Source organism: Callithrix jacchus, chromosome 1 (genome assembly GCF_049354715.1).
Source record: "Callithrix jacchus isolate 240 chromosome 1, calJac240_pri, whole genome shotgun sequence".
NCBI lineage: Eukaryota > Metazoa > Chordata > Mammalia > Primates > Cebidae > Callithrix > Callithrix jacchus.
In genome coordinates, this window is record NC_133502.1 from 202,908,453 (window position 1) to 202,936,161 (window position 27,709).

Consider the following 27,709-nt stretch of genomic DNA (forward strand, 5'->3'; position numbering starts at 1 on the left):
AGCCATCTGCACTGCCCACACAAACCGCAGGGCCGAATCCGGAGTGGCCCGAGGGCCACACAGCCCTGCCGAGTGTGCGGATGCTTCTGTGACCTTGTGAAGGTGATAGAAAAAGGCTGCTTGAAAAGCTGTCTAAGACACTTTGAGTAAGTAGTTACTTTTGAGAAACAGGGCCTGCTTGGAATGTGTACTTGGTGGGATTCTATTGTTCGGAACACTTCTTTCTTCTGAGATCCCCGACGGCTGTGGTGGGTGGCACAGGCAGGCCCTTCCTCTCCTAGTTAGGTCCTGGCAGCTCTGAGGCAGTGGTTTACACAACCAAGGCGAAACGCGTCTAGGATCCACCCGATTCCTCCCCTCATTGATATTCAGGAGGCAGCTCTCCTTCCCCTGCCTTCAGTGCAAGTTTGCAGAGCTTTTGTTTCATCTGTGAATAGTTCTTGCTGGTAGTCCCTCGCCCGGAGACCAGTGCTCCCAGCAGCCGTGGCCGGGAGGTAAGTGCTCGGACATTAAGCCGATAAGTAGAGGCGTATTTTGCAATCTCTTGTTTAGCTACCAATCGGAGCAGTTTAATGTGCTGAGTCCTCGGAGTCAGGGGTCATGGACAAAGCTGCCGAGGGAGGCTGTCAGGTATTGTATCTGGAGTGTCCGGATGGATCGATGACGTTTTTAAAGCCTAGAATCTTACCCTGAATCCAGACCATTCAGGTCTGATATTTTGAGAGTCAAGTGCTCATTTTCCTCTTCAAGTTTATAGCACTTCAGTATGAACAATATTTCTTATGTTAAAAAATATTTATTGGAAACAACTTATTGAAGCTTTTTCAGAGTGGCCAAAACCAGTGATAATTTTATTCCAGATAAAGAACTGGTGACAGGTGGCTGTACACTCAGCACAGCAGTGGTGTCCCTGAGTGCCATGACCCAGGAGCCATTCAGAGAGGAGCTGGCCTATGACCGGATGCCCACGTTGGAGCGGGGCCGGCAAGACCCCACCAGCTACGCCCCGGATGTGAAGCCAAATGACCTGCAGCTGTCGAAGAGACTGCCCCCCTGCTTCAGCCACAAGATGTGGGTCTTCTCCGTGTTGATGGGGGTGAGTACCTCCACGCCAAGACCTTGGAGTGCCACAAGCCCCTGGTCCCTCCGGTGATGGACCGCAGCACCCTGGAGCCCCAGATGGACAGAAAGAGCAGCTCTCAGGCTCACCCTGCTGCTGCAGAACTCTTGGATGCTGATGAGCTTGTTTTGCTTGTGTTTTCAGAGTTATTTTTATTAATTTATGGGTGTCTGTTGTGCCAGCTGCGAGCTGCTCCAGGCTGCAGCTGAGTCCCACTAGGCCACGGACAGTCCCAGGGCCATGCATGGGCCCAGGGAGCTTCCATGACCCTCAGCTCTGGGGCCGAGGGTCCTCTGAGGGATCACCTGTAAAGGTGGGAGGAGGCACCTCAGGTTCTCAGGTCAGGCCTAACCAAGAGAGCCTGGGGGACCTCCTCCTGGGTGGGACAGGGCAGGGGCAGGGGGAGGGTGGCTGGGAGGAGGTGGTGGATGAGGGAGCAGGCCTGGGGCAGATGGGCAGTGCCAGATGTCTGAGGGAGTTCCCTGGGGTCCTGGTCATTACCCGCATAGCCGTGGGCACAGAGATGACTGGAGGAGCCACTTTGGCCTGAGTGTGCACAGAGCCAGGCCACAGGACAGGCTTCTCTGCAGGGACCCCAGGCTCCGTACAGCCTCTGCTGAGAATGAGATCCAGGCCTCGATCTCTCCCCTCCCTGCGCCCCAGCCTCTGCCAGTTGCCCCTGTAGCACCCACAGTGGTCCTGCCCACCTCTTATGCCCTGAGCATGCCCATCAAGACAGGCATACCCCTTGGAGCTGGGGACAGAGGCAGCTCCCAAGTGCTGGTGGCCATCTCCGGCTCTGCCCGCTTCAGCCTAGTGCCCTAGACTTGGTGGCAGCCCTTCCCCTGCCCCAGCCGGGTCCCCTCTGCCCCAGACCGCGCTTCCTCTGCCAGGACCCCAGGTCCCAGTGACCTTTGACACTGACTCCCCCTCAGTCTCCCCCTAAGGTGCTGCTGCACATGTCAAAGAGAGCCCCCATCCCTGCCTCCTGCAGGGACCCCCTGGGCCTGGAGCCCCTGACTGGAGGAATCATTTTCCAGATCTGGAAATTAGGTTCTGCAGAGGGAGGGGGATAAGCAGTTGTTTTCCAGTCTCACGTCTGGATCTGGGGGTGGGATCCGGAAGACTCTGCACACCCAACATGTTGGGGAGGGGGCATTTTGGGGGAAGAGGTGCTGTCCCTTGCTCTAAATATTGGCATATCCCCCTTCTTCTCTCCTCCAAATAACAGTGTGAGGGTCCATGCTCCGACATGGCCGGGGGAGGCTGGTCCATTGCCTCGGCTGCGGTGTGACTGCAGCTGCCCTACAGGGAGGAGTCCAGGTTGGGCGGGCCCTGGGTGCAGGTGCGGTGGGTGCTGTGGGGTTTGGGTGAGTCACCAATGCACACAGACAGTGAAACGGAAGGTGAAGGGTCAGTGTCCAGACCAGGATGGGCGGTTGTAACCTGGGCTCCTGTTGCTGTCTTGCAGAGCTGCCTCCTCGTGACGTCGGGGTTTTCGCTGTACCTGGGGAACGTGTTCCCTGCCGAGATGGATTACTTGCGCTGTGCTGCAGGCTCGGTAAGCAGCTTCCTCTAGGCCTCTGCCGGTGCCTGAGCTCGCCGGCACGAGCTCGTTTCTTTGCTTTGAGATGTGTGGGTTTCTGTCACCTGTTTCTCATTAAAATCTCTTCATATGCACCCGGCACGGTGGCTCACACCTGTAATCCCGGCAATATGAAAGGCCGAGGGGGGCGGATCACTTGTGGTCAGCAGTTCAAGACTGGCCTGACCAACATGGAGAAACTCAGTCTCTACTAAAAATACAAAACTTAGCCTGGCATGGTGGTGGGTGCCTGTAATCCCAGCTACTCAGGAGGCTGAGACAGGAAAATGGCTTCAACCTGGGAGGCAGAGGTTGCAGTGAACTGAGATCGCACCACCTCACTCCAGCCTGGGTGACAAGAGTGAAACTCTATCTCAAAAAAAAAGACAAAAAACTCTTCATATGTCTTTAGTTTCATGTAGGATTCATCACCTTTGAAAATTACTGATGGAGCAGGTCTGAACCTGGGTCTGCAGATGCCTGTGCAAGGAATTACATGTTGATTCTGAGGCTACAGCTCTGTCCTACCAGAGCGCGCAGCATCTGCCCTCAGGGGACTGAGACCTGTGCCCCATACCCTCCCAAAGCTTTGTGCTGTGTTTCTAGAAACTTATCCACTGCCAAGGCCAGTGTGGGGACCCACTGATCCTCTGAGCAGGGGAGGAGAGATAACTGTTGATCCCTGGTCCTCTGTAAGCCCCGTGGCCATGGCCCCCCCGGCATCCCAGAGGCTAGAGCACAGTGCTGGCGGACCCCTGGGCTCTGGCCCACAAGCCACTGACCCTGTGTCCTCTCCGCTCCAGCTGGCCGGGAGCATTCCCCCTCCTCTCACTTCCCAACCGCTGCTGGGTCTCTGGCCCCTGCCCTTCCCGTAAGGCCCCTGTTGGTGACTGTCCCCAGCAGCACCCTCCAAATGTCTTAAAAACAAAGTGGACGCCCCGCCCACTGCTGTCCTGGGTTTCTGCTCTCTTAGAACAAAGCTCTTTGGAGCAGGTGACCCATCCCACTCTGCTGCTTTCTCTGGAAGCTTCTCCGTGGCCTTTGTCCTCACTGGGGGAACCACCTTTGTCCCAGTGGGCCGTGCCCCTTCAGCCTCAGCGGTGGCCAAAGACCAGTGCCTGCCCCTGCCCAGCTCTGGCCCTGCCCCTGGTCTTTCTTCTCCACCGTGGGCCCTTGCGGCACCTGAGTGGGTGCTGAGCTGAGCCTGGCTGTCCTGGCCCCAGCCCTGCCCCTCACTCAGGCCCCGACGGGGCTTCTCCTGCCTCCTCACCCAGCACTCCTGTGCTCAGCCCCTCAGACACCCCTGCCTGCATCCCCGCCTTAGAGCCCATGGTCCCATGGCTTCAGGAGCAAGGCCCACAGGCCTGGGCTGGCCTGACATCCCCACCTCCCTCCTCTGACATCCCCACCTCCCTCCCCTGACTTCCCCACCTCCCTCCCTGGCCCTGGACTCCTAGCCTTGGTGTGGCTCTGAGGGGACAAGAAGGCTGAGGGGCTCTGGGACTCCTTTCTGCTTCTCTCATACATAGATTCTTTCTCCTTCCTTTGCCCCTTTCTTTCTCTCTTTTTTTCTTTTTCTTTCTTTCTCCTTCGTTCCTTCCATCCCTCCCTCACTCCCTCTCTCTCTCTTTCTCTCTTTTTTCCTTCCTTCCTTCCTTCCTTCCTTCCTTCCTTCCTTCCTTCCTTCCTTCCTTCCTTCCTTCCTTCCTTCCTTCCTTCCTTCATGTGAACAGAGCCAGGCTGCAGGACAGGCCTCTCTGCAGGGACCCCAGGCTCCGTGCAGCCTGGGCTGACAAAAGCCTGGACTTCCTTTCTCTCTTTCTTTCTTTTTTTCCTTCCTTCTTTCAGGACAGAGTCTCGCTCTGTTGACCAGGTTGGAGTGCAGTGGTGCAGTCTCAGCTCACTGCAACCTCTGCCTCCAGGTTCAAGCGATTCTCCTGCTTCAGCCTCCTGAGTAGCTGGGATTACAGGCACACACCACCACGCCCAGCTTCACTATGTTAGCCAGGCTGGTCTTGGACTCCTGACCTCATGATCCATCCACCTCAGACCAACCTCTTCTTTCTTTCTTTTTTTTTGAGAAAAGTTCTTGCTCTATCACTGAGGCTGGAGTGCAGGGTGTAATCACAGCTCACTGCAACCTCGAACTCTTGGGCTCAAGAGATCCTTCCAGCTCGGCCTCCCGAGTAGTTGTGACTAGAGTTGGGAGCCACTGCTCCTGGCTGATACTTTTTCCTTTTTGGGTAATTTTCAGCAAAGACTAGGTTTTGGGCCTTTGTGAGTTACGCTCTGGACTTTAAATCTTCTTCAGCTAGAAGAGCCTTCATTAACAATATCTTTTAACACATGAGAAAAATAAACATTTCTTTCAGAATAAATTATTTGGAAGTACCTGGGGGTTGGGTGCAGTAGCTCATGCCTGTAATCCCAGGCTCACGCCTGTAATCTTGAGTTTGACTCTTCCCAGAGCTTTGGGAGCCAAGGTGAATGGATCGCTTGAGCCCCAAGTTCAAGAGCAGCCTGGGCAACAGAGTGAGACTCCATCTCAACCAGAAATTGCATCTAAGAAGTACCTGGGGGCCTTCTAGTCAAGTCAACCCACTGTGTTGTGTGGACTGGCAACATGGTTTTTCTAATATGATTGGAATCCTTCTGGAAGCACAAGTGTGAGGGTATTTCCCGGGCTCACAGGGTTCCCCTTTCTTTCCAGTGCATCCCCTCAGCAATTGTGAGCTTCACTGTCTCCAGGAGGAACGCCAACATGGTGAGTCCAGCCTGCGCCCAGCCTCTGCCAGGAAGAAAGACGGTGGGGCCGACAGACAGGGTACCAATGTGTGCCTGTGTGTGTGCGCACGCACGGCCGGATGGTGCGGGTTGCCCCCGGGACGGTGGAGCTCCTGCCCTGCCCAGCCTTTGCCGCATGGAGAGGAGACAGGGCTGAGCACGCTGGGCTCCCCACCATTGTGGCCTAACCATTATGATTTTTAGTTAAGGGCCTGAAGTGTGGTTTCTGGTTGCTTTTATTTCTTTCTTTATTCAAAGAAGGAAAACCCCTCCTGCCTTGTTTTTCAGATTCCCAACTTTCAGATATTGTTTGTTTCCACATTTGCTGTGACCACTACGTGTTTAATTTGGTTTGGATGCAAACTAGTCCTGAACCCATCCGCAATAAACGTGAGTTCGCGCGAGCTTCCCGCTGACCTGACACCCACAGCTCCACACCCCAATCCGTGAGTTGGAAATAGGTGACAGGTGTTACTCATAGCTCTTGAGTCTGACAAATGTTGAGAATTGTATTTATGCTTCTAAAGAAAAGAGTTGTCTTTACCGAGCCTTGTGATTCTACTGGTAAACAATGCCTTTTGCGATGGTCCTTAAAAATTGACGGTAACATAGTCCCATGTTTCATCCAATCTACGATGCAGATTGTAAAACAGTTGCTTTATGTATCTCTAAATAAAAATGGGAAAATGCAGGGGGAGGAGGTTTTGGGAGCCAAGATCACGCCAATGCACTCCAGCCTGGAAGACAGAGCAAGACGCTATCTCAAAAACAAACAAACAAATGAAAAATAAAAAAAGAGAGAAAATGTCATTTAAATTACGACGCCAAAAGAGAAAAATCTCAGCCGGGCACGTGTCTCACACCTGTGATCCCAGCACTTTGGGAGGCCGAGGTGGGCAGATCACCTGAGGTCAGGATTTTGAGACCAGTCTGACCAACGTGGAGAAACCTCGTCTCTACTAAAAATACAAAATTAGCTGGGCACGGTGGCACATGCCTGTAATCCCAGCTACTTGGGAGGCCGAGGCAGGAGAATTGCTTGAACCCAGGAGGCGGAGGTTGCAGTGAGTCAATATCACAGCATTGCACTCCAGCCTGGGCAACAAGAGTGAAACTCCGTCTCAAAAAAAAAAAAAAAATGTCAGACAGCTACATTGACTTTTTAAAATGTGTGGTTCTATGACTATTAACACATGTGTAAATTCATATCACTACAAGTAGAGTCTGGGCCCACAGTAGTTTCATTATCCTACAAAAAACTCTGTTTTCAGTGTTTGACAATTTTGCGTGAAGCTGCTATAAACATTCCTGTACAGGCTTTTGTGGGAACAAGGAACGTTTAGATTGGGGTCCGTAGACCAGAGCCCAAGGCCAAATCCAGTCCTGTTTATGTGCAGCCTTTGAACTAAGAGTGGTTTTAAAAACCAAAAGACCCATAAAACCCATGTGAGACAGAGATAGCATGTGGCCCAGAGTGCCTCCTAGCCAGCCCTGGACAGGAAAAGCGGGGCCCGCGGCGGCCGAGAGCCCTGCGCAGCCTGCCTGAGGTGGCCCTGTGCACGCTGAGGTGAGGCAGCGTGAGAAAGGCGGCCCAGTGCTGAAGCATGTGCCCCTCGCCAGATCAACTTCAACCTCATCCTGCTGCTCCTGCTGGAGCTGCTCATGGCGGCCACAGTGATCATCTCTGCACGGTCCAGCGAGGAGTACTGCAAGAAGAAGAAGGTGGGTGCAGCTTCTGACCCTGAAGGGCAGGGGATGCAGGCGGCGTCCCAGGGTGTGCCACTCACGCCCCCACCGGCTGGGTGGGTCTCAGCATCACCCTTGGAGGGCTGATCTGAGCTGCTCTGAGGCAGTCCTAAGAGAGACCGGGGCCAGGAAGGGGTCTGGAGCAGGGTGAGGGGTTGGTGGCCACTGGCTGCAGGGAGGTGAGGACGGATGCTGCCCCCTCCCCCTCCACGTCCCCCTAAACCTGACTCGGTCAGGTGCTTGTCCTGAGGGGTATCACCAGGAGACACCACATCTGCTAAAAATACCTGTCAACGGGGATTGTGCAAATACCTGTGAACGCATTTCCATATGCTAGGACAGTGTGTGTGAATGCTTCCTAGAGCCCAAAGATCCACGGGCGACTCTGAGGTGGTCTTGTGTCTACACCGCAGGCTGACCTGGCCCATGGCCCCTGGCAGCCAGATGCTGCCCCTCAGCAGCAGTGCTGAGTCCCCATGCCTGTGCGCTGTGGGTGACAGTTCTGTGTCTTCCTAGGCCTCCATGGCTGACAGCGCCAACATTTTGGAAGAAGTGCCGTTTCCTGCTCGGGTCCTGAAATCTTATTCAGTAAGAAAAGCTTCTGTTTTCTTTCTCTTCTCTCTTACCTTGTCGGGAGTGGCTGAGGCCAGATTAAATGTTACGGTTCTATTCCGAGATGGCCAAGTTGGCTGTGTAGACTGTGCACAACCACGTGAGCCTCACCTGCAGAGACTCTAGTCTTCTGTTAGTATTGTTAGCAACTATGTACCTTATCGTGAAAGGTGCTGATGCTCTGTAATTTTTAGGGGGTAGTTGGTGATCACTGTAGGTGTGTCCATACTACTGTCCTGAGGAATTCTTTTTTGCTTTTTTTTGAAATGGAGTCTCACTCCGTCAACTGGGCTGGGGTGCAGCAGCGCAATCTTGGCTCACTGCCATATCCACCTCCTGGGTTCAAGAGATTCCCTGCCTCAGTCTCTCAAGTAGCTGGAATTACAGAAGCCCACCACCACTCCTGGCTAATTTTTGTATTTTTAGTACAGATGGGTTTCACCATTTTGGCCAGGCTGGTCTTGAACTCCTGACCTCAAGTGATCCACCCACCCAGACCTTCCAAAGTGCTAGGATTACAGGTGTGAACCACCAGGCCCGGCCTCTTTGTCCTTACTTTCAACTTTTCTTGCTTTATACCTTAGCATAGTTCCTATAAAGAGCCCGTAACTGTATTCTGCTCTTTATCTTATGTCATTCTCTCTCCTTAGCCTTTCAAATGTAGCCCATTTCCTTTGAGAGTTGGTGCTGATAAATGTGTATTTATTTTCACCACCTCTTTAGTTTTCTGTTTTCCCTATGCCCTCCCCCCACCCCCACTTCCCTGTCTTCTTTCGAATTGCTTGAGGCTCTGTCCTTCCTTTTCCCTCGAATTTTGAATGGGAAATTTTTCAGTATTCTTTAGCAGCTGTCCTTTGTATTGTAATACGCTCCTTGATAGACGTCACACGGTGTCTGTCCCACTTGCTCCCACCTTGGCCTTGTTGTCTAGCTTGTGAGATTTAGTGACATTTAGCTTTTTTCCTCCAACAATGGGATGGCCCCCTGTGCACCTGACTTACTCCGTGTTCATTTCCCAGTGCCTCTGTTATTTAGCATTTCATCATCCCTTGGGGTCCATTTCCATTCGGCCTCCCCTCCCCTCCCCTCCCCTCCCCTCCCCTCCCCTCCCCTCCCCTCCCCTCCCCTCCCCTCCCCTCCCCTCCCCTCCCCTCCCCTCCCTTCCCCTCCCCTCCCCTCCCCTTCCTTCCTTCCTTCCTTCCTTCTCTTTCTTTCTTTCTTTCTTTTTCTTTCTTTCTTTCTTTTTCTTTCCTTTCTCTCTTGCTTTCTTTCTTTCAGATAGTCTTGCTGTGTCACCCAGGCTGGAGTGCAGTGGTGTGATTTCGGCTCACTGCAATCTCCACCTCTCAGGATTACAGGCATGAGCCACCACGCCCTGCCCCATTCTGCATCATTCTTTAGAAGGTGGTTTTCAATAGGCTTCTCCAGTTTGGGCTGGGTCTCTGCATTCCTAAGTGACAGTTCGCCTGGAGAGAAGTCCAGGTTGACAGTTCTCCCTGGCACATATGCAGCCCGTCTCTCCACCGTCTGCAGAGGCCGAGATGCCGTCCTTTGTGGGGGGTCTGTTTCCAGAGTTTTCTGCTTGGTGGCCATGGTCTCTGTCAGGTGGAAATTCAGCTTCTTTATTTATTTATTTATTTATTTTTTGAGGTGGAGTCTCACTCTGTTGCCCAGGCTGGAGTGCAGTGGCATGATCTGGGCTCACTGCAACCTCTGTCTCCCAAGTTCAAGCGATTGCCCAGTCTCTGCCTCCCAAGTAGCTGGGATTACAGGCGTGTGTCACCACACTGGGCTAATTTTTGTATGTTTAGTAGAGGCAGGGTTTCACCATGTTGGCCAGGCTGGTCTCAAACTCCTGAGCTCTTGATCCGTCCACCTCAGCTTCCCAAAGTGTTGGGATTACAGGTGTGAGCCGCCATGCCTGGCTAGGAATTCAGCTTTATTTGTTCATCTGGAGTTTTGTGCCTTCCAGATGTGAGGCCTGTATTTTTAGGGGCTGCCCAGGTCCCCTCTGGCCCCCACGCACCTGCTGGCCAGGCTTTCCCATTCCCATGTCCCCTCTGGCCCCCACGCACCTGCTGGCCAGGCCTCCTCGTGCCTGGCTTTCCTGCCGGTCACAGCTGGACCTGGCACATATGCAGCCCATCTCTCCACCGTCTGCAGAGGCCGAGGTGCCGTCCTTTGTGGGGGTTTTCTGCTTTAGTATAGTTCTTATAAAGAGCCCGTAACCGTATTCTGTTCTTTATCTTATGTCATTCTCTCTCTCAGCTGTGTCTGAGTCTCACAGCTGTTTTTCATGGGAGCAAGTTTTTGGGCATTTGTTTCTTTCCCAGCCCTCCCTGGGTCTGGTGGTGCTGGTTGCAGCCCTGATGGTGCAGGGTGGATGAGCCCACAGCCAGGGCTTAGGCCAGGAGGGTTCTTGGCTTCGTCCAGGAAAGAATTCAGGAGTGAGCTGGTGGTGACAGACGGCAGCTTGTATTGCAGTGGCAACAGAGGTGCTGCTCCTGGCAGAGCAGGGTTCCCCCATGGGCAGTACGCCCCCATGGGCAGGGATCCCTGATGGGCAGGGCTTCCCCAAGGGCAGGGGTTCCCCACAGGTAGGGCTCCTCAACAGGCAGGGCTCCTCCATGGTCAGGGATCCCCCACGGGCAGAGTTCTCCCATGGGCAGTGCTCCCCCACGGGCAGGGCTCTTCCACAGACAGGCCTCCCCGATAGGCAGGGCTCCTCCAAGGGCAGGGATCCCCCATAGGCAGGGCTCCCCATAGGCAGGGCTCCTCCACAGACAGGGCTCCCCATGGGCAGGGCTCCTCCACGGGCAGGGCTTCTCCACAGACAGGGCTCCCCAATGGACAGGGCTCCCCCATGGGCAGGGCTCCTTCACAGACAGGGCTCCCCAATGGACAGGGCTCCCCCACGGGCAGGGCTCCCCCACAGACAGGGCTCCCCAGTGGACAGGGCTCCTCCCTGGGCAGGGCTCCTCCATGGGCAGTGCACCCCGATGGGCAGGGCTCCCCTATGGGCAGTGCACCCCAAGCAGCAGCTCAGAGACGGCACTGCCTCCTACTTATACCCACTTGTAAGTATGTGCTAATTAAGGGACAGATTCTGCAGAAATTTCTGGAAGAGGAGTGGTAACATCCAGGTGGATGGATGGTCGCCATGGAAAGAGGTGGTGATTTCCAGTGTGGCACATGGCACTGATGGCGTGTCCTGTGGGAAGCTTCTCCTGCCCAGCCCTGTTTTCCTGAGCCTGCATGTGGTCCAGTGTCTCACTGTGGGGACAGGGAGGGGGATCTGAGGGTCTTGTTTTTCTGCCCTCACCACTGTCAGGTCAATACCCTCAGTTTCTGTAGACAAAAGCAGCTGTGGGGTAAATACCCCTTCAACTGTTTTACTCCAGGAAGGATGGGACGCGAAAAGCTGCAGCTGAGGGCAGAAGTGGGCTGGGCCAGGTGAGGCTGGGGGTCCATCCAGGTGGGCTCCTCCACTGTTAGATCTGGGGCCAGCCCACCGCACCCTGCTCCTGGGGTCTGTGTCTGCAGGGTGCATTCTGGGGACCTGGGGGTGTCTCCACTTCCTCCGGGCTGCCCCAGTGAGCCAATGCTGCTCATCCCGTCCAGGTGGTTGAGGTGATCGCTGGCATCTCTGCTGTCCTCGGGGGGATCATTGCTCTGAACGTGGATGACTCGGTCTCCGGTCCGCACCTCTCGGTGACGTTCTTTTGGATCCTAGTGGCGGTGAGTACCTCCTCTGGCCCGCCCGCCACTGCTCTGGGCCATGCCGCTCAGATCCCACGTGGCTGGGCCCTGAGCTCAGTCTTGGTGCACTCAGACAGGGAGGCACCAAGGAGGGTCCTTGCCAGCCCCAGTTCAGAAGAACTGGGGAGTTAAGGATTAGATGAGTCAAAATATTAACTGCTTTTATATTAGTTTGTATGATTATTTTATATTATTTTTCCTGAAAAAATACCAATTATTTTTATTATTCTAATTTTTTTTAACATGTGAATAGGGGCCATAAATTTTTATTATTGTTTTAATTTTCTTTTCTTTGAAATGGAGTCTTGCTCTGTCGCCCAGGCCTGAATGCAGTGTTGTGATCTCGACTCACTGCAACCTCCGCCTCCCAGCTTCAAGCAGTTCTCCTTCCTCAGCCTCCTGAGTAGCTGGGACTACAGGCGCGCACCACCACACCTGGCTCATTTTTTTTTTTTTTTTGTATTTTTAGTAGAGACAGGGTTTCACCATGTTGGCCAGGCTGGTCTCAAACTCTTAACCTTGTGGTCCACCCTCCTCAGCTTCCCAAAGTGCTGGGATTACAAGTGTGAGCCACTGCGCCCAACCTATTCTACATAACTTTCCAATATGTAATGCATTTATATTACAATATGTGTTTTACGCAATGCAGCATATTTCTATTGTTGCTTTACATTAAATGTTATCGTAGCAGATGTGTCACATGGCACCTGGCACATGCCACATGTACAATACACGGGCACTGTTTTTATTGTATTTATTTATTTATTTTTTTGAGATGGAATCTCACTCTGTCGCCCAGGCTGGAGTGAAGTGGTGTGATCTCACCTCACTATAACCTCTGCCCCTGAGGTTCAAGCAATTCTCCTGCCTCAGACTCCCGAGTAGCTGGGATTACAGGCATGGACCACCATGCCCAGCTAATTTTTTTGTATTTTTAGTAGAGGGGGTTTTGCCTGTTGGTTAGGCTGGTCTTGAACTCCTGACCTCAAGCGATCTGCCTGCTTTAGCATCCCAAAGTGCTGGGATTATAGGTGTGTTCCTTCAGAACAGTGAGTCTAGAGCAATCCCTCCACACCCCAGATCCCCTCCAGCCTATGTCACAACCCAGAGCCACCGCCCACCTGCCTCCAGATACAGACCCTGCGCAGTCCTCGGCAACTTGCTGAGTAGTGGCCTGCACACTGGTATTGACAGCCAGCCCCTGGTTTGTCCCATGTCAAGTGGGTTTCTACATTTTGCCCCTTTCTCTTATATACATGAGTGGTCATGGTGAGCACACGGCTTCAGCTACAGGCTCCTCCTGGGCTGTAGGGGGGCTCTTCCTGAAGCTACCGAGAAGGCCCACCCCTGCCTGGGAGCCATATGGCTGGGGCGGACACATCCCATTGGCGGCAGCTGTGGCTCAGCTCCCTGTGGGGGCGAGTGGGCTCAGAGTAATGTCCCTAGGGCACAAGTGCCCGACCTAGTGAACCACAGAGGACTCAGAGCAGGAAAGAGACCCAGGCAGGGTCGAGCTGGGATGGAGCCAAATCCCCAGAAGGGGCAGGACCAGGGCTGGCTACCAAGACATAGAACTCACGTGGGTGCCCACCCAGACAGGTCTGTTACAGAGAGAATGATGCCTGTGTGTGTGCACACCAAACCCCAGGCTCTGAAATGCAGGAATTACATCCAACCCCAGGTTCTGAAATGCAGGGGTTACATCCTGAAGCTGAGGGAGGACAGAGACCAAATGCCTCGGAAAAGTTGAGAATGAAGGCGCTCGCCCTATGCCCTTTCCTGTCCCTGCAGTCGGCCCTCACCACACGGCCCCTCCTGTCCTGCATACCCATCCTGCTCCAGGGGCCACTCTGCTCTCTCCATCTTCCCTGAGAGCCACCCCATGCCCATCAGGTGCTGGTTGGAGCTGTCTGTATCCTGCTCTGCCTCTCACTGGAGCTCCTGGCTGATGCAGCCCCCACCTTCAGGGGGATGAAGAGCATGGAGAGGATCCGTCCTCCCTCTCTTCCCTCTGCCCGTATTGTGTGGAACTAAAGCAGGCTCCTCACAATAAGTGGGAAAAGGGCATTTCTTGGTTATAAAAAGGAAGAGGTACCCATTCAACAGAGGAACCAGGAAGGGGCAGTCCACACCCTGGGGCACTGCAGAGTCTCCTCCGTGGCTCCCCAGGGTTCATTGTGAAGAAATCCTATCCTACACGAGGCCTAACTGCAGCTGACAGGCTGCACTCCCCAGAAGTGTCCAGGTAATGGAGGTGACAGAGGCTAAGGGACTTCTGGATTAACAGAGACCCACAGGGAGACTCTGAGTGCGATGGCTGACTGATTCCTGGATCAGGAACAAACAAACAAATAGCTCTAGAAAGAACATGGTCAGGGCTGGGCATGGTGGCTCAAGCCTGTAATCCCAGCACTTTGGGAGGCCAAGTTGGGCGGATCACCTGAGGTCAGGAGTTCCAGACCGGCCTGGCCAACAAGGTGAAACCCTGTCTCTACTAAAAATACAAAAATTAGCTGGGAGTGGTGGCAGACACCTGTAATACCAGCTACTCATGAGGCTTGAATCTAGGAGGTAGAGGTTGCAGTGAGCCAAGACTGCGCCACTGCACACCAGCCTGGATGACAAGCCAGACTCCATTTCAAAAAAAGAAAAGAACAAAAAGTAAAAGAACATGACGAGGACAATCGGCAGAATCTGGGCATGGGTGGATCAGACCCATGTGCAGTCTCTCGGGTGTGGCGCCGCTTTGTGCGTGTGCCCCGAGTTCAGCCAGCACACTCAGGTGTTCAGGTGTCAGGCAGTCTGGGAGAGCTGGAGAGAGCACAGACGTTGAGTGTAGGACTGGTGACTTTGGGGCCTCTGACACTCACTGCACTGCTCTTGCAGCTTTTCTACAGGCTTAAAATTTTAAACCAATGGTTGAGGAACAAAGAGCACACAAAGCCTCTGAGAGGCCACCCCTGCTTCCCTGCGGACCCATTCCTGCCCCAGCTGTACCCTTGGGGACTGACCCCCCAAGCTCTGCACCAGCCAGGCAGCCTGGATGGAAGGGTAACTTGTGGGAGAGCACATGTTTGGAATTTGACTTCTTGGACTATTTCCTCCAGAATCTTTCCTTTTTCCTTTCTTTTAGTGCTTTCCAAGTGCCATTGCCAGTCATGTGACAGCAGAGTGTCCTAGCAAGTGTCTGGTAGGTGAAGTCCTAACCTCTGAGTGCCAGAGACCCACTGAGCGGGGCCAGGGCCTGGCCCAGCCCTCCCTCGGGGCCGTGTAACCAGGCTCCAGCCTGAGACTGAAGTGACCCAGCTGCAGGATGGGCTGAGGAGGGCAGGGGCTGTGGCGGACATAGGCTGTCCACCTCCAGCCCAGTGGGGACTGTTCCCAGGGACAGGCCGACGTGAACAAAGCAGTGTAGACACTGGGAGTGGTCTCTGTGCCCAAGCCACAGAGGGAGACCAGTACCTAAGCGTCGTCTGTGCCTTCTCAGGCTGGCCCATTGTTAATGACTGCTGCCAAAATGTGGGGCCTGTGTGTTCTGCAAGGTGACTGCTGCACTTGGTATGAGTGAAGGTTATTTCTGAGACTTGATGGGTCGAATGGAAAAGTTTGGGATGTGTTCAAAGGACAGACTTTAGAGCAGTGAGGGAGGTGACCCATGCGGAAGGGCTACTTTTTCAACAGTGAAGAATTGTAGGTAAATGCTTTTTGTTTCTTGGTTTTGTTTGAGACAGAGTCTTGCTCTGATGCCCAGGCTGGAGTGCAGTGATGGGATCTTGGCTCATTGCAACCTCTGCCTCCCAGGTTCAAGCAATTCTCTTGCCTCAGCCTCCCAAGTAGCTGGGACTACAGGCATGAACCACCACGCCTTGCTAGTTTTTGTATTTTTAGTAGAGATAGAGTTTCACCATGTTGGCTAGGCTAGTCTTGAACTCCTGACCTCAGGTGATCCACCTGCCTTGGCCTCCCAAAGTGGTTGGATTACAGGCATAAGCCACTGCGCCTGGATGATAAATATTTAAAAACTCGTGGCATTTTGCTTTGACTGAAAAGGCAGGCCAGATGCAGTGGCTCACGCCTGTAATCTCAGCTACTTGGGAGGCTGAGGCAGGAGAATCGCTTGAACCCAGGAGGCAGAGGTTGCAGTGAGCCAAGATCGTACCATTACACTCCAGCCTGGACAACAAGAGCGAAATTCCGTCTAAAATAAAATAGAAAGAAAAGAAGAAAAGGCAGAGGTTTCAGAGGGAGCCACGCAGGGAACCAGCTTGGAACTAAGCCCGGAAGTGCCCGGCCATGCCCCCCTGAGCCCTGGCCACGCCCCTGCGCCTGGCTCCCAGGTTCCAGACCACGCCCCCTGAGCCATAGCCACGCCCCTGTCCTGGGCTCCCAGGCTCCCGGCCACGCCTCCTGTCCTGGGCTCCCACGCTCTGGCCCCACCCCCAAGCCCTGTCCACTCCCCCCTGTCGTGGGCTCCCAGGCTCCGGCCACGCCCCACTGAGTCCTGGCCACGCCCCCTGTGCGCTCCTTTTCCAGGTGGAAGTGCTGATTGCCATAAGCAGCCTCACATCTCCGCTGCTGTTCACAGCCTCTGGATATCTGTCGTTCAGCGTCATGAGAATCGTGGAGATGTTTAAAGATTACCCGCCAGCCATAAAAGTGAGTTGTATTTTATTTCAGAGCCCTCTACACATGCGGTGCCCTGGCCTGGCCCTTGCTGGCTTTGCAAAGGACTCTGGGAGCGACCGCTTCAGGGGCAGCTCCAGGCGGGGCCTCCTCTGCTGTTCCCGGGCAGTGGTGACGTCGTTCCTGCCGCCAGCCTGGCCCCAGGGCCTCGGGGCCTCAATTCTGACCTGGATCTGAGGCCACCACCTGCTTCACAGGGATCTGGGACCCTCTATGTCCCCTCAGCTCATTTCAGAAACTGTCCTGAGTTTATGAGACACACTTTTTGGATTTGCATCAAAACTGCATTGAGTTCATGGGTGAATTTCAGGAGAATTCAAAGTCCCATGACTTTGAGCTGGCCCATTATGAACTTATCTCCAGCAGGACTTATAAGGCTTAGGCATGTGTGGCCAGATGTATTTCTTAGATACCTGGTGTTTTTTTTCCCCCTATATTAGTGGTATTGCCACCCAAATTGTTAGAAGACCTGTACTCAAGCGGTTTCTCAGGTTAACATGTGTGTACTGATGGGGATGGAATCACTGCCTGATTGATGGATGGATGGACTCACTGCCTTGGGGATGGATAGAGTTACTGTCTGATGGGGGATGGAGTCACTGCCTGGGTATCCGGTTTTGGAAGTATCTGAAAGTGTTAGTCTTTGACCGAGGAGGCTTCACTTTTTTTTTTTTTTTTTTTTTTTTTTTTTTTGAGACCGAGGCTTGCTCTGTCGTCCAGGCTGGAGTGCAGTGGCGCTATCTCGGCTCACTGCAATCTCCACCTGCAACCTCTGCCTGCCATTTCAAGTGATTCTTCTGCCTCAGCCTTCTGAGTAGCTGGAACTACAGATGCACCCCAGCACACCTGGCTAATTTTTTGTAATTTTAGTAGAGATGAGGTTTCACCATGTTAGCCAGGATGGTCTCAATCTCCTGACCTCGTTATCCGCCCGCCTCGGCCTCCCAAAGTGCCTTCACTCTTAAGAACTTCAGCATTCCTAAAGAACAGCCTCCCACACATCCACAATGCCACTGTCATACCTAAGTGGGCTAAAGTGATTTCAGGGTATCTCTTCACATCCAGTTTCCGTAAAGTGACGTACCCTCAGAAGATGCTTCCATGAGGAGGTTTCAGGGCAGGGTGCCGTGGGTACTGTGCCTTGGCTCCAGTGTCCCTTCCGTCTCTTCCATCCAGGTGGCACCCACTCTCCCTGTGACACTGACTCTTTGCAGTCCAGGCTCATTGTCGGGCAGGTGGTCCTACCTGTGGCCCTGTTCCCACCCTGTAGCAGCTGCAAGTGCCCCTGGGAGCTCAGTTCCCTCTGCAGCCATAAGGGATCCTTGGCCTCAGGCCCTGGCACTGCACAGACACTTGTTTTCACCACATGTGTGCCCTGTGGGTTAGCATGGATGGCACGGCCTTGCCTGAATTGTTTGTTTCACATGGCGGGTGAAGAGAAGGTTGTGTGGGATCTCCCACTCCTCCTTGGCTTGCAGACTGGCTCGCTGCAGAGAGAGCAGCCCTCCTTTTCTCTGAGCAGCCGGAGGACTCATGGGCTTCTCGTGATTTTTAGTGTTGCAACTCTCACTCTTGATACTCAGGTTGGCCCAGATATGGCTAGAAATAGCCCCTTCCAGCGTGGCGTCTTCCTGTTATGGCCACCACATTCCCTGGCTGACTCTGAAGATGGCACATGTCTGCCATGTCCTGTGCCTGCCCCAGAACAGCTCTGGTCCCTTTGGCTAGGAAAGGCACGTGGAGTCAAGATCTGGGCCTCCGTGTCCTCTGTCCTTCCATGGTGCCACTGCTTCAGAGCCCTTTCGTGGACACAGCTGGGAAATACATGTATTTTCAAAGATCATGCATTTATATTGTTATTTCCAATTCAAATTTAACATTTAGCCTTTTTTCTTTTTCTCTTTTTTTTTTGAGATGGAGTCTCACTCTGTCTCCCAGGCTGGAGTGCAGTGGCACAATCTCTGCTCACTGAAACCTCCGCCTCCTGGGTTCAAGCGATTCTCTTGCCTCAGCCTCCTGAGTAGCTGAGATTACAGGCACGTGCCACCACACCTGGCTAATTATTTTTTTTTTTTTTTGTATTTTTAGTAGATATGGGGTGTTGCCATGTTGGCCAGGCTGGTTTTCAACTCCTGACCTTGTGATCTGCCCACCTTGGCCTCCCACAGTGCTGGAATTACAGGCGTGAGCCACCATGCCTGGCCTAATTTTTGTATTTTTAGTAAAGACAGGGTTTCACTATGTTGGTCAGGCTGGTCTCGGACTCTTGACCTTGTGACCTGCCCGCCTCGGCCTTCCACAGTGCTGGGGTTACAGGCATGTCCCCCCTGCCCGGCCTGGGTTTTTTTCTTGACTGCTCTTATGCTTGCTTCCCCTGCCACACACACTCTAAATATTTTGTTTCCTGTGACATGTAATATATCTGCTACTTCATTTTATCTTACAATATGCATGTAACTGTTCATGATTACAAAAGACAAGATTACCACCCCGGGCCATCTCCTGAATGAGCCTGAGGCCTCCCTTTCACCGTCAGCATGCGTTCTGCTAAGGGAGGGTGGCCACATGCCAATGGAGTAGGCCCCTTTTTGTGTTGGGTGGTCCTGTGGATCTGATGCTCAGTTATGTTTAATGGTCTCTGGTTGTATTCTGCTTGAGGGCTTGGTGCTTTTTTTCTTTTTAAAATAGTATTTTTTGAATATATAAAATATGTGGTTCAAAAGCCAAACTATATAAAAGCTGTGCTCAGAGAAGCTGTGGTCTCATCCCTGACTGACCTGCTCCTTTTGCAGGCAACCATACGATTCTTTTCTTTCCTTTCTTACAAAAGAGCTTGCACACTGTAATCACTATTCTGTATCTCGCTTTTTTTTTTTTTAAAGACAGTCTCACTCTGTCACCTAGGCTGGAGTGCAGTGGCATAATCTTGGCTCACTGCAGCCTCTGCCTCCTGGGTTCAAGTAATTCTCCTGCCTCAGCCTCCGGAGCAGCTTGGTTATAGGTGTGCACTACCATGCTCGGCTAATCTTTGTATTTTTAGTAGAGACAGGGCCTCATTATGTTGGTCAGGCCAGTCTCGAACTCCTGACCTGAAGTGATCCGCCTTCCTCAGCCTCCCAGAGTGCTGGGATTACAGGTGTGAGTCACTGTGCCCAACCATGTACCTTGCTTTGTAATTATTTATTTACTTATTGTATTTTTCAGAGATAGGTTCTCCCTCTGTCGCCCAGACTGGTGTTAAACTCCTGTGCTCTAGCGATCTGCCCACCTTGGTCTCCCAAAGTGCAGGGATGAGAGGCTCCTGTCACTGTGGCCAGCCCCTTGCTTGCTTTTTTAAACTTAATAATTTATCCTGGCATTCCCTTGATACCCAAGGAGATCAGAGCTCCTCCAAATTCCTTCATCGCTCTTGCATGTAGGTAGCCCGGTCACCCAGCCAGTCCCCAGGGATGGAAACTGAGTTATTTCCCACCATCTGCTACTTAAATGACTCCTCTGTGAACAACCTGCAGGCAGCTTCCTTTTGAATCTGTGCAGCGAATCTTTACGACATCCAGCTAGGAGAGAGACTGCTGGGCAGAGGGTAGGTGCAGCTATAACACTGTTAAATCCCAATAAACTCCTCAATGGAGGCCGTCCACCTTCCCTCCTGCCAATGGCATGAGGGTGCTCACTTCTCCACAGCCCCACCAGAGGGTGTGATGCCAAGGTTTGGTGACAGAGGTGGGAGCACATCTGTCTCCATGTGGGTGACGATGAGGGCCTCTTAGAAAGCACGAGGGCATCTGCGTTGTTTTCTCAGTGGACTCTGCTCATGTCTTCTGCCCATTTTCCACTAACCTTGGTGCCTGGGAGACCAGCTCCATTTGTGATTGAGGACACAGACAGTGGTCTCAGCCTGGCAGCTGTTTCTCATTCTGCTTGTCGTGATTTTTGTTCTGTGAAAGCTTTTTTTAAATATAGTTAAATTGATATTTTCCTTAATGGCTCTGGACTTTTTTTTTTGAGACTAAAGAAAGCATGGTCTTTGCAACTGATGGTGTCTCAAGAACTGAAGAGCAAAGGCCACATGGGGCGCATGCCTCCGCCATCCTCCAGGGTAGACTCCAGTTGGAAACACAAGTACCAGACTTTCTAATAATGACTTAAAATCCAGGCCAGGAGCAGTGGGTCATGCCTGTAATCCCAGCACTTTGAGAGGCTGAAGCAGGTGGATCACCTGAGGTCAGGAGTTTGAGACCAGCCTGGCCAACATGGTGAAACTCCATCTCCACTAAAAATGCAAAAATTAGCTGGGTGTGGTGGTGCACACCTGTAATTCCAGCTACTGGGAAGACTGAGGCAGGAGAATCGCTTGAACCCGGGAGGTGGAGGTTGCAGTGAGCAGAGATCATGCCATTGCACTCCAGCCTGGGCAACAAGAGCAAAACTCCATCTCAAAAAAAAAAGTTTTATATCAACTTGAGAAGAGCTGTTCATTCTGTTTGTCTTATTTTTCCTAGCAGTGATACCAGATAGATGTTTGGCCCTTTTGTGTGTGAGCATTTGTTTTTCCTGGGCCAACACAGGAAAGCTGTCCACGGGTCACAGAGGGTTTTGGGTGCTCTGTGGTCACTCTCTGCCCTCTGCATCCTCGGCCGCTCCCTCCATCCTCTTCCCTGCTGAGCTCGCCTGGCTGCCTCCTGCCCCTTCCTTCCCAGCAGCTGGGGCTCAGGGGTGAAGCTGTTGGGGCCTGTGTCCCCATCCCCCTGGGACCGCTGCCCTCTCTCTCCTCTGCTCAGGGTCCTGCTGACCTGGAACAGGAAGCCACAGTGCTTCTGCCTCCTGAAGACAGTCTTGCTGGCTCTGGGACTGAGCCTTGCAGTGTTGGGGCAGGAGGGGTGGAGTGACTTGACCACCAGCAGCCAGCACTGGCCACAGGGCCTGGCTGTGGCTTGGTCACTTGCATTCCTGTCTGTCGAACACAAGCCAATGGCATGTAAAGCAGAATCGACCTCATTAATTGGGCTAGAATGATTATTATCAGGTTGTTGAAATAACAATGGTTTGAGTTACTGGGGCTCCCGATTTTGGCTCGGCTCTTTGAGAAGGCCACTTTGGTCTCCTGGGCTGGAGGGTGGCCAGGCCACCTGCTCACGCCTCCGCCTGCCTGCAGCCTTCCTATGATGTACTCCTGCTGCTGCTGCTGCTGGTGCTCCTGCTGCAGGCTGGCCTCAACACGGGCACCACCATCCAGTGTGTGCGCTTCAAGGTCAGCACAAGGCTGCAGGGTGCGTCCTGGGACACCCCGACCTGCCCACAGGAACGCCTGGCTGGGGAGGTGAGTGACCTGTCGGGGGGGCACACGGCAGAGGGTGGGGGTGAGTGACCCACAGGAGTGCCCAACTGGAGAGGTGAGTGGCCTGAGGGTTGGGGTGCTCTGGGGAGGTGAGTGGCCCACAGGTAAGTTACCTGTGGCAGGGGTACCTATCCTGGTGAGGGCCACACAGCATGACCCTCGAAGACTCATCATGCCGCGTTGTATTTTTAAAAACAGCCCAGAAAAACCCTGAAGAAATGTCTCTTTTTAATTTGAGACGGAGTGTCGCTCTGTGCAGTGGCACGATTTTGGCTCACTGCAACCTCTGCCTTTGGGTTCAAGTGAATCTCCTGCCTCAGCCTCCCAAGAAGCTGGGATTACAGGCATGTGCCACCAAGCCCAGCTAATTTTTGTGTTTTCAGTAGAAACAGGGTTTTGCCATGTTGGTCAGGCTGGTCTCGAACTCCTGACCTCGGGTGGTCTGCCAGCCTCGGCCTCCCACAGCGCTGGGATTACTGGTGTGAGCCACCTTGCCAGGCCATAAAATGTCTTTTAACAGGACAAACAAACACCAAGCTTAGGTAAAGCCAGACCCATCCCTGGGAAATGTCCTGGACCTAAGGCTTTCAGATTTGCTCTTAGAGACACAGAGAGGACTTTGTGGGGACTCCCACAAGTCACTGAAGCTTCCTTCCCTGGCCTCTGGTGGGGACACCAATTCTGCAGGGAAGGCAGTGCCCACCCAGCCTGGCATCTGGGGCTCCATAAAGCTGGGGTGTCAACAACTTCTGGCTGTCACCACCTGAATGCTGTTCCCCTGGGCCCTGCCTACTGTCCCGCTACCCCCAAGTCCTGATGCCCCACACCTGAAAGGCAGAGGCTCAGCATCTTCTCCCTGAGCTACGGGGCCTGGCGGTGCTCTCCCAGGCAAACCTGCCCACAGACCCTCAGGTGCAGTGACCTCGAGGACTGTCAGCTTGCTGCCCAAGCACCCGGGTGGCCACTCAGTGGACTCTGGGTCTGGCCCACTTCCAGGCCACCCTGGGTGGACCAGCCGCTGCTCTTGCCCCACGCACCCTGCCTTCCTGGGCTCGGCACACCACCGGCCGCAGAGCCTCGGTGCAGAGCCTCCAATGCCAGCTAAGTCCTGGAGGACGCCCTTGGACACCCTCTTGCCCTTGGCTCATTTCTCAGCCGACCCTTCGCTCCCACCCTCCACCCTCCACACTGCTGTTCCCTTCACCCACCTCCTTGGTGCAGCTGCTTTGCTGCCATTTTTCCTGGCTGTGCTCAGTCTCCCCACTGGCGTGGCAGTCCCTGGGCCTGAAATGAGACTCCATCTGGGTTTCTTTCCTAACCAGCAAGGCCCAGAGTCGGACGCATGAGGTGCCCCCCCCAGATCCCAGAATTGCTGGTCCCAGGGCCTCAGGGTGGGCTGCCAGGGCTCAGGGTGGGCAGCTGAGGCTGGCACTGTCCTCCTTGTGCCTGGAGGCATCTGGTCACCTCTGCCTCTAGTGTCTTCTTCCTCGGCCATCAGGCACATGCCCACCGTTGGGCGGCCTCCCAGCCCCCCAGAGCCAGGGCAAGGGTCCGAGTGAAGGGCTGAGCTACCCCAGGCTCCATAGAGACTACGTGTGCGGGGACACAGGCGTTCCCTGGGCAGCGAGGGAGTAAAGGCCTTTATCTCTTTACCTAGAGACCCGGGAGTTATTTCCGCCCCTTCCTTCATATTCAAAGAAAACTTCTGAAGTTAAGAGAATGCTCGCTGCTGCCCCCTGCTGTGGCCGAGGGGCATGTCGGCCTTCCCGCGGCACAGGTGGCCCTTGTGAAGTAACACCTCTTCTGTCTCTGCCTTGTAGCAGGTGTCCAGGAGCCCCCTGAAGGAGTTTGACAAGGAGAAGGCCTGGAGAGCCGTCGTGGTGCAAATGGCCCAGTGACCCCCAGATAGGGAAACTGGGCAGCAGCGCCCAGCCTGGCCCCGAGCGCAGAACTGCAGAGCCCCTAATTGCCCTGAACTGCTGCTTCTAACACCTCCCTTTCCCTTGTGTGAGGGCAGACCAGGCTGCAGGTGGGGTCTTCAACTCCTAGGGTAGTTTAATTTTAAAATAGGCCAATGTTGGCTATTCTGTGCCTCAGATCAGTCAGTTCCAAACGGCTCCCATGTCCTAATAGCAGGAGCATGGCTGCAGCTTCCCAGGCTGAGGAAGGGCCCTGGCTCAGCCTCTGAGAGTCCCCCTGAGCAGGCCCCAGCCCACCTCTCTTGTAGCTTGGGCTGGAGTGGACTCTCCCACTGTGGTCTCTGACTCTCCGGCCCACTCTGACCCGCTTCCTCCCTCCACTCTTAGTCTATCCCAGGCGCTCAGTCAGCCTGGTGGGACCTTACCCACTTCCCTGCAAGGTGCACCTGCCTTAGGCTCAGCCTGCCCAGCAGCGCTTCCTGGACAGTGAGAGCAAGGCTGGGCACCGCTGTCCTGGCTGGAGAGCCTCGGGGGCCGCTCCTCCAGAGCCCAGGTGCAAGTGACACAGGCTGCCTTCGCTCTCCCAGGTGAAATCCACACCGGCTTGCCCGCTGTCATGGGCACCTGATGCAGACCCCACCCCGTCTGCAGGACACCCCTGCCTCCGTCAGCTCCGAGGCCAGGGGCCAGGTGGGGTCAGCTCCTGGGAATGGGGTGGGAGCTGCAGGGACAGCACGGGGAGAGCTGATGTCTTCTTGGGGGCAGACGAGAGAGTTTCAGAGCCAGAATGAGGCACCTGGGGAGTTTTTTACTGGCTCACACTTTCTTATCTTAGAGAGCTTAACAAATCCGGACAGATGGGTTTAAAAGAACTGTCTCTTTCAATCTACATTTTTGTTTAATACGCTTGAGCAATAAACGCCGACTTGTAGACGTGGCTGTGGCTATTCAATGTTGGGTCTTGGCAGGGTCAGCTCACCCAAGGTCTGAAGGCATCGAGACTGACAGGTAGGAGGGGCGGGTGGAGACAGGCTGATTTGTGTAACCCCTAGAGGCCAGTACTGGAGGGCTGGTGGGAGCCTAGTGGCTTTGCTGGGGGAAGAGGGAGGCAGCTGGAAAGAAACCGCACCAGCCAGGGGAAGTGCTACTCACCCCCACTTCAATCCCCATCAGCCCCTTCAGAGTCTGGCCAGAGCCTCCCTTTTGGGGTATCTTGGGAAGGTAAATGCAAAATAAAGTTGATTTAAAACCAAATAAATCAGCTCCCTCAACTTTAGGCAAAAAATAAACAACAAAGATGACATCTAGGTTTTGGAAAGGTCCCATGAGTCAGGGTCCTGATAGGGATATGTGTCTTTCCTATCCCCACTCCAAGGTGCCAGATCAGACCCAAGCTGATGGGGTGGTGATCTGATCTGCGAGGCCAAGGACACAGGCTGTGTGGACCTAGGTGGATTCAGAACGCCCGGGGTAGGCAGCTGTGTGGGACCCCACGAGTGGCTCTACAGATACCAAAGCCTCCCAGGTTCCGCCACGGGAGGGGGGCTGCTGCGGTCACCCCATCGCCCCCAACCACCAGGACCCCCGGCACGCAGCCCCAGAGAAGCCCAGAGCCCGCTGCATCCTCACCCGCCCCTCCAGCCTCGCGTGGGGGCCCGGCCCAGGGAGAGAGGGCGGCGTGAGAGCCTCGAGGAAGGGCGGGAACGCCCGGCAAGGCTCGGGGGCTGAGAGGGAGGGGCAGGGTTTGACCCGCGGGTCTTTGTGACATGGTGGGGGATTGAGTGTGACGCCCACAGCGGGGTGCGGGGCCGCAGCATATAACTTTGGGCTACAGCCAGGCCCTCCCCAGTAGGCACCATGGCGCGCCCCAGGCAGCCGCGCCTGCTCCAACAGCTGCCTGGGACCTGGACTGGGAATCCAACGCCGCCGACTGCTGCCCATCAGGTCCCGAGGCCCCCGCGCGCCGCCGCCCCCCGCGCCCCTCGCGTCCCTCGCGTCCCCCGCCGTCCGTGTAGCCCCACGCCCCGAGCCAGCCGCCGGCGTCCGCGGCGTGCACAATGCTAGGGGCCGCCCCAGCACGTTGCTCTGGGCAACCGCAGGACGCTGGGCGGCGCCAATGCGGACGGGGGCGCGATGGGAGCCACTGACCCAGTCCCCGGTGAGCACGACACCCCCACCTCGGAACCTCAGACCCGCCCCCCACCCGCGAACTCCAGGCCTAACCCCGCCCTGGGCCTCCGAATTCTAGACCCCAGAATTCCTAGGAATCCCAGGAACCCAAGGACACCTGCGCAGCTCTACCCACCCCCGCCCTCCTCGAAAGCTCAGAATTGTTCTCCCCACCTTCCCCCATCTTCTGGAAACTCCACAGCTGTCCACTCCCCTCTGCCTTCAGAACCCACCTCTCCTCATTAACCCAGACCTGCCCCCCAACTCAAACTTTCCCCTCAACCTAGACCTGATCCCCAATTGAGACCTGATGCCCCCAGCCCAGACATGACCCCCTAACCCAGACTTGCCTCACAACCAAGACATGACCCCTCAACCCAGACGGGACACCAAACCAGTCGTGACCCCAAACCCAGTCCTGACCCCCAATCCCAGACCTGACCCCCAACCTAGACCTGATACCCCTAGACCGGAGCCCCCAATCCAGACCTGAGCTCCAACCCAGACCTGATCTCCCAACCCAGACCTGCCACTCAACCCAGACCTGCTCCCCAACCCAGACCTGGCCCTAATTCAAACCTGACCCCCAAGCCTCAGACCTGACCCCAAAAACAGACCTGACTCCCCAGCCAGACCTAATGCCCAACACAAACCTCAACCCCAACCCCAACCCCAGACCTGATCCCCAACCCTAGGCCCAATCCCCAACCCAATACCTGACCCCCAGCCTGGACCTGAACCTCCAACCCCAGACCTGACCCCCAACCTGGATGTGACCCCCCCCAATGCCAGACCTGACCCCCAACGCAGACCTGACCCCCAACATAGAATTTATTCCCAACCCCAAACTTAAGTCCTTAATCCAGACCTGATCCACAACCCCAGAGCTGACCCCAACCCCAGACCTGACCTCCGACCCCAGACCTGACCCCAACCCCAGACCTGACCCAATCCCAACCTCACCTCCAGCCTCAGACTTATCCACCAACCCAAACCTGACCCCCAACTCAGACTTGACCCCAACCCAGACCTGATCTCCAACCCAGACTTGCTCCCCAACTCAGACCTGATCCCCCAACTAACACCTGACCCCCAACCCCAACCTGACCCTCAGCTCAGGCCTCAGAACCCTCTCGCTCCTGGGGCCCTCCACACCCTCCCCGTTTCTCATAACCAGCACACCCTCTCCTCTAGGGGCTGGAGGAGGGAAGGGTGAGCTGTCTGAGGCCAGCATGGAGCCAGAAAGGAAGGGGTTCTGGTCGGCTTCTTTGGATGGAGATGGGAGCAAAGAAAATAGTGGGTATCCTGTGTGCCTGCATGCCAGCCACTCACCCAGAGCTGTGCGGCTCCGAGGCTCAGAGGCAGTTCTGGCTGCAGCCTGCTGCCAGGAAATCAGGGAATCAGGGGGCGGCCACATCACTGAGCTGCAGAACCAGGCGCCTTCTTTTGGATGGTCCAGGCGGAGGACCCCATGGGTGTTGGGGGTGCTGGGTCCTGCCTGCTGTGCCCCAATCCCACTGGCCAGCTTCCTGGGAAGCTGGGAAATTAAATGTGTGGGTGTGAAGGGCTCTCCTGGAGGGTCATGGGGGGCTGTGCACTTTCCCTTCTCTTCCTTCCTGCCCTTGCCCTCTTCTACTCCATAGACACAGCATGACCATTTAATGGTTATTTCTTGATGATATGCTAAGCGAGGGGTGGAATATTCATGCCTCCCCTCTTTAGACCACCTAGGGTAACTTCCTGACGTGGCCATGGCACTCATAACTCTCATGGCACTGGTGGGAGTGTAGCGGTGAGCATGACCAGAGGTCACTCTCGTGACCATCTTGGTTTTGGTGAGTTTTGGCCGGCTCCTTTACGGCACCCTGTTTTATCAGCAAGGCTTTTATGACCTGTATCTTGTGCCGACCTCCCATCTCATCCTGTGACTTAGAATGTCTTCACCACCTGGGAATGCAGCAGCTGGGTAGGTCTCAGCCTCCTTTTACACAGCT

General features: G+C 54.5%; 3 protein-coding genes across 19 annotated transcripts in view; 2 read left to right on the top strand and 1 right to left on the bottom strand.

Moving 5' to 3' along the window:
- MLC1 (modulator of VRAC current 1) lies at positions 1 to 24,477 on the top strand. 8 transcript variants are annotated; one of them, XM_078339141.1, is made up of 13 exons: positions 1 to 146; positions 553 to 630; positions 861 to 1,096; positions 2,592 to 2,681; positions 5,416 to 5,469; positions 5,778 to 5,879; positions 7,110 to 7,211; positions 7,752 to 7,823; positions 11,469 to 11,585; positions 14,740 to 14,796; positions 16,140 to 16,262; positions 21,445 to 21,609; positions 23,448 to 24,477. In XM_078339141.1, exons 3-13 carry the CDS (start codon positions 920 to 922, stop codon positions 23,523 to 23,525), a joined length of 1,137 nt encoding a protein of 378 aa, XP_078195267.1. In that variant the 5' UTR covers positions 1 to 146; positions 553 to 630; positions 861 to 919; the 3' UTR covers positions 23,526 to 24,477. The 8 variants fall into 8 exon arrangements, with proteins under 8 accessions (XP_078195267.1, XP_078195270.1, XP_009005484.1 ...); XM_078339144.1 differs by lacking the exon at positions 14,740 to 14,796; XM_009007236.5 differs by lacking the exon at positions 553 to 630.
- Positions 1 to 27,709, top strand: part of LOC118146826 (uncharacterized) — a 184,554-nt gene that overhangs the window by 89,967 nt on the left and 66,878 nt on the right. For 4 of the 10 annotated variants that reach the window (XM_078339159.1, XM_078339161.1, XM_078339162.1 and 1 more), the window contains exon 1: positions 23,662 to 25,490. The exons of 1 other annotated variant lie outside the window; for it this stretch is intronic. Coding sequence is in view for 2 of the 9 variants with exons in the window: in XM_078339165.1 (XP_078195291.1) it covers positions 27,603 to 27,681 (79 nt within the window). In the remaining 7 variants the exon portion in view is untranslated. Of the gene's footprint in view, positions 1 to 23,661; positions 25,705 to 27,095; positions 27,682 to 27,709 lie in introns of those variants that run through there. 5 more of the 10 variants (XM_078339163.1, XM_054240592.2, XM_035270523.3 and 2 more) reach the window with 4 other exon arrangements.
- LOC118151447 (uncharacterized) lies at positions 23,446 to 27,540 on the bottom strand. The gene is made up of 4 exons (XM_078346422.1): positions 27,048 to 27,540; positions 25,176 to 25,723; positions 24,699 to 24,758; positions 23,446 to 24,547 (listed from the first exon to the last, which is right to left on the bottom strand). The coding sequence occupies exons 1-4, from the start codon at positions 27,538 to 27,540 to the stop codon at positions 24,491 to 24,493; spliced, it is 1,158 nt and encodes a 385-aa protein (XP_078202548.1). The 3' UTR covers positions 23,446 to 24,490.

Excerpts from the sequence above, each read along its gene's own strand:
- LOC118151447 (XM_078346422.1), bottom strand. The coding sequence starts at position 27,540 with ATGGTCACGAGAGTGACCTCTGGTCATGCTCACCGCTACACTCCCACC. Across the intron at positions 25,724-27,047 it reads TCGGAGCCGCACAGCTCTGG|GTGGGGGTGTCGTGCTCACC; the intron begins GTGAGTGGCTGG and ends TGAGGTTCCGAG. Across the intron at positions 24,759-25,175 it reads ACGCGAGGCTGGAGGGGCGG|ATACCCCAAAAGGGAGGCTC; the intron begins GTGAGGATGCAG and ends TACCTTCCCAAG.
- MLC1 (XM_078339141.1), top strand. The coding sequence starts at position 920 with ATGACCCAGGAGCCATTCAGAGAGGAGCTGGCCTATGACCGGATGCCC. Across the intron at positions 1,097-2,591 it reads TCTTCTCCGTGTTGATGGGG|AGCTGCCTCCTCGTGACGTC; the intron begins GTGAGTACCTCC and ends GCTGTCTTGCAG. Across the intron at positions 5,470-5,777 it reads CCAGGAGGAACGCCAACATG|ATTCCCAACTTTCAGATATT; the intron begins GTGAGTCCAGCC and ends CTTGTTTTTCAG.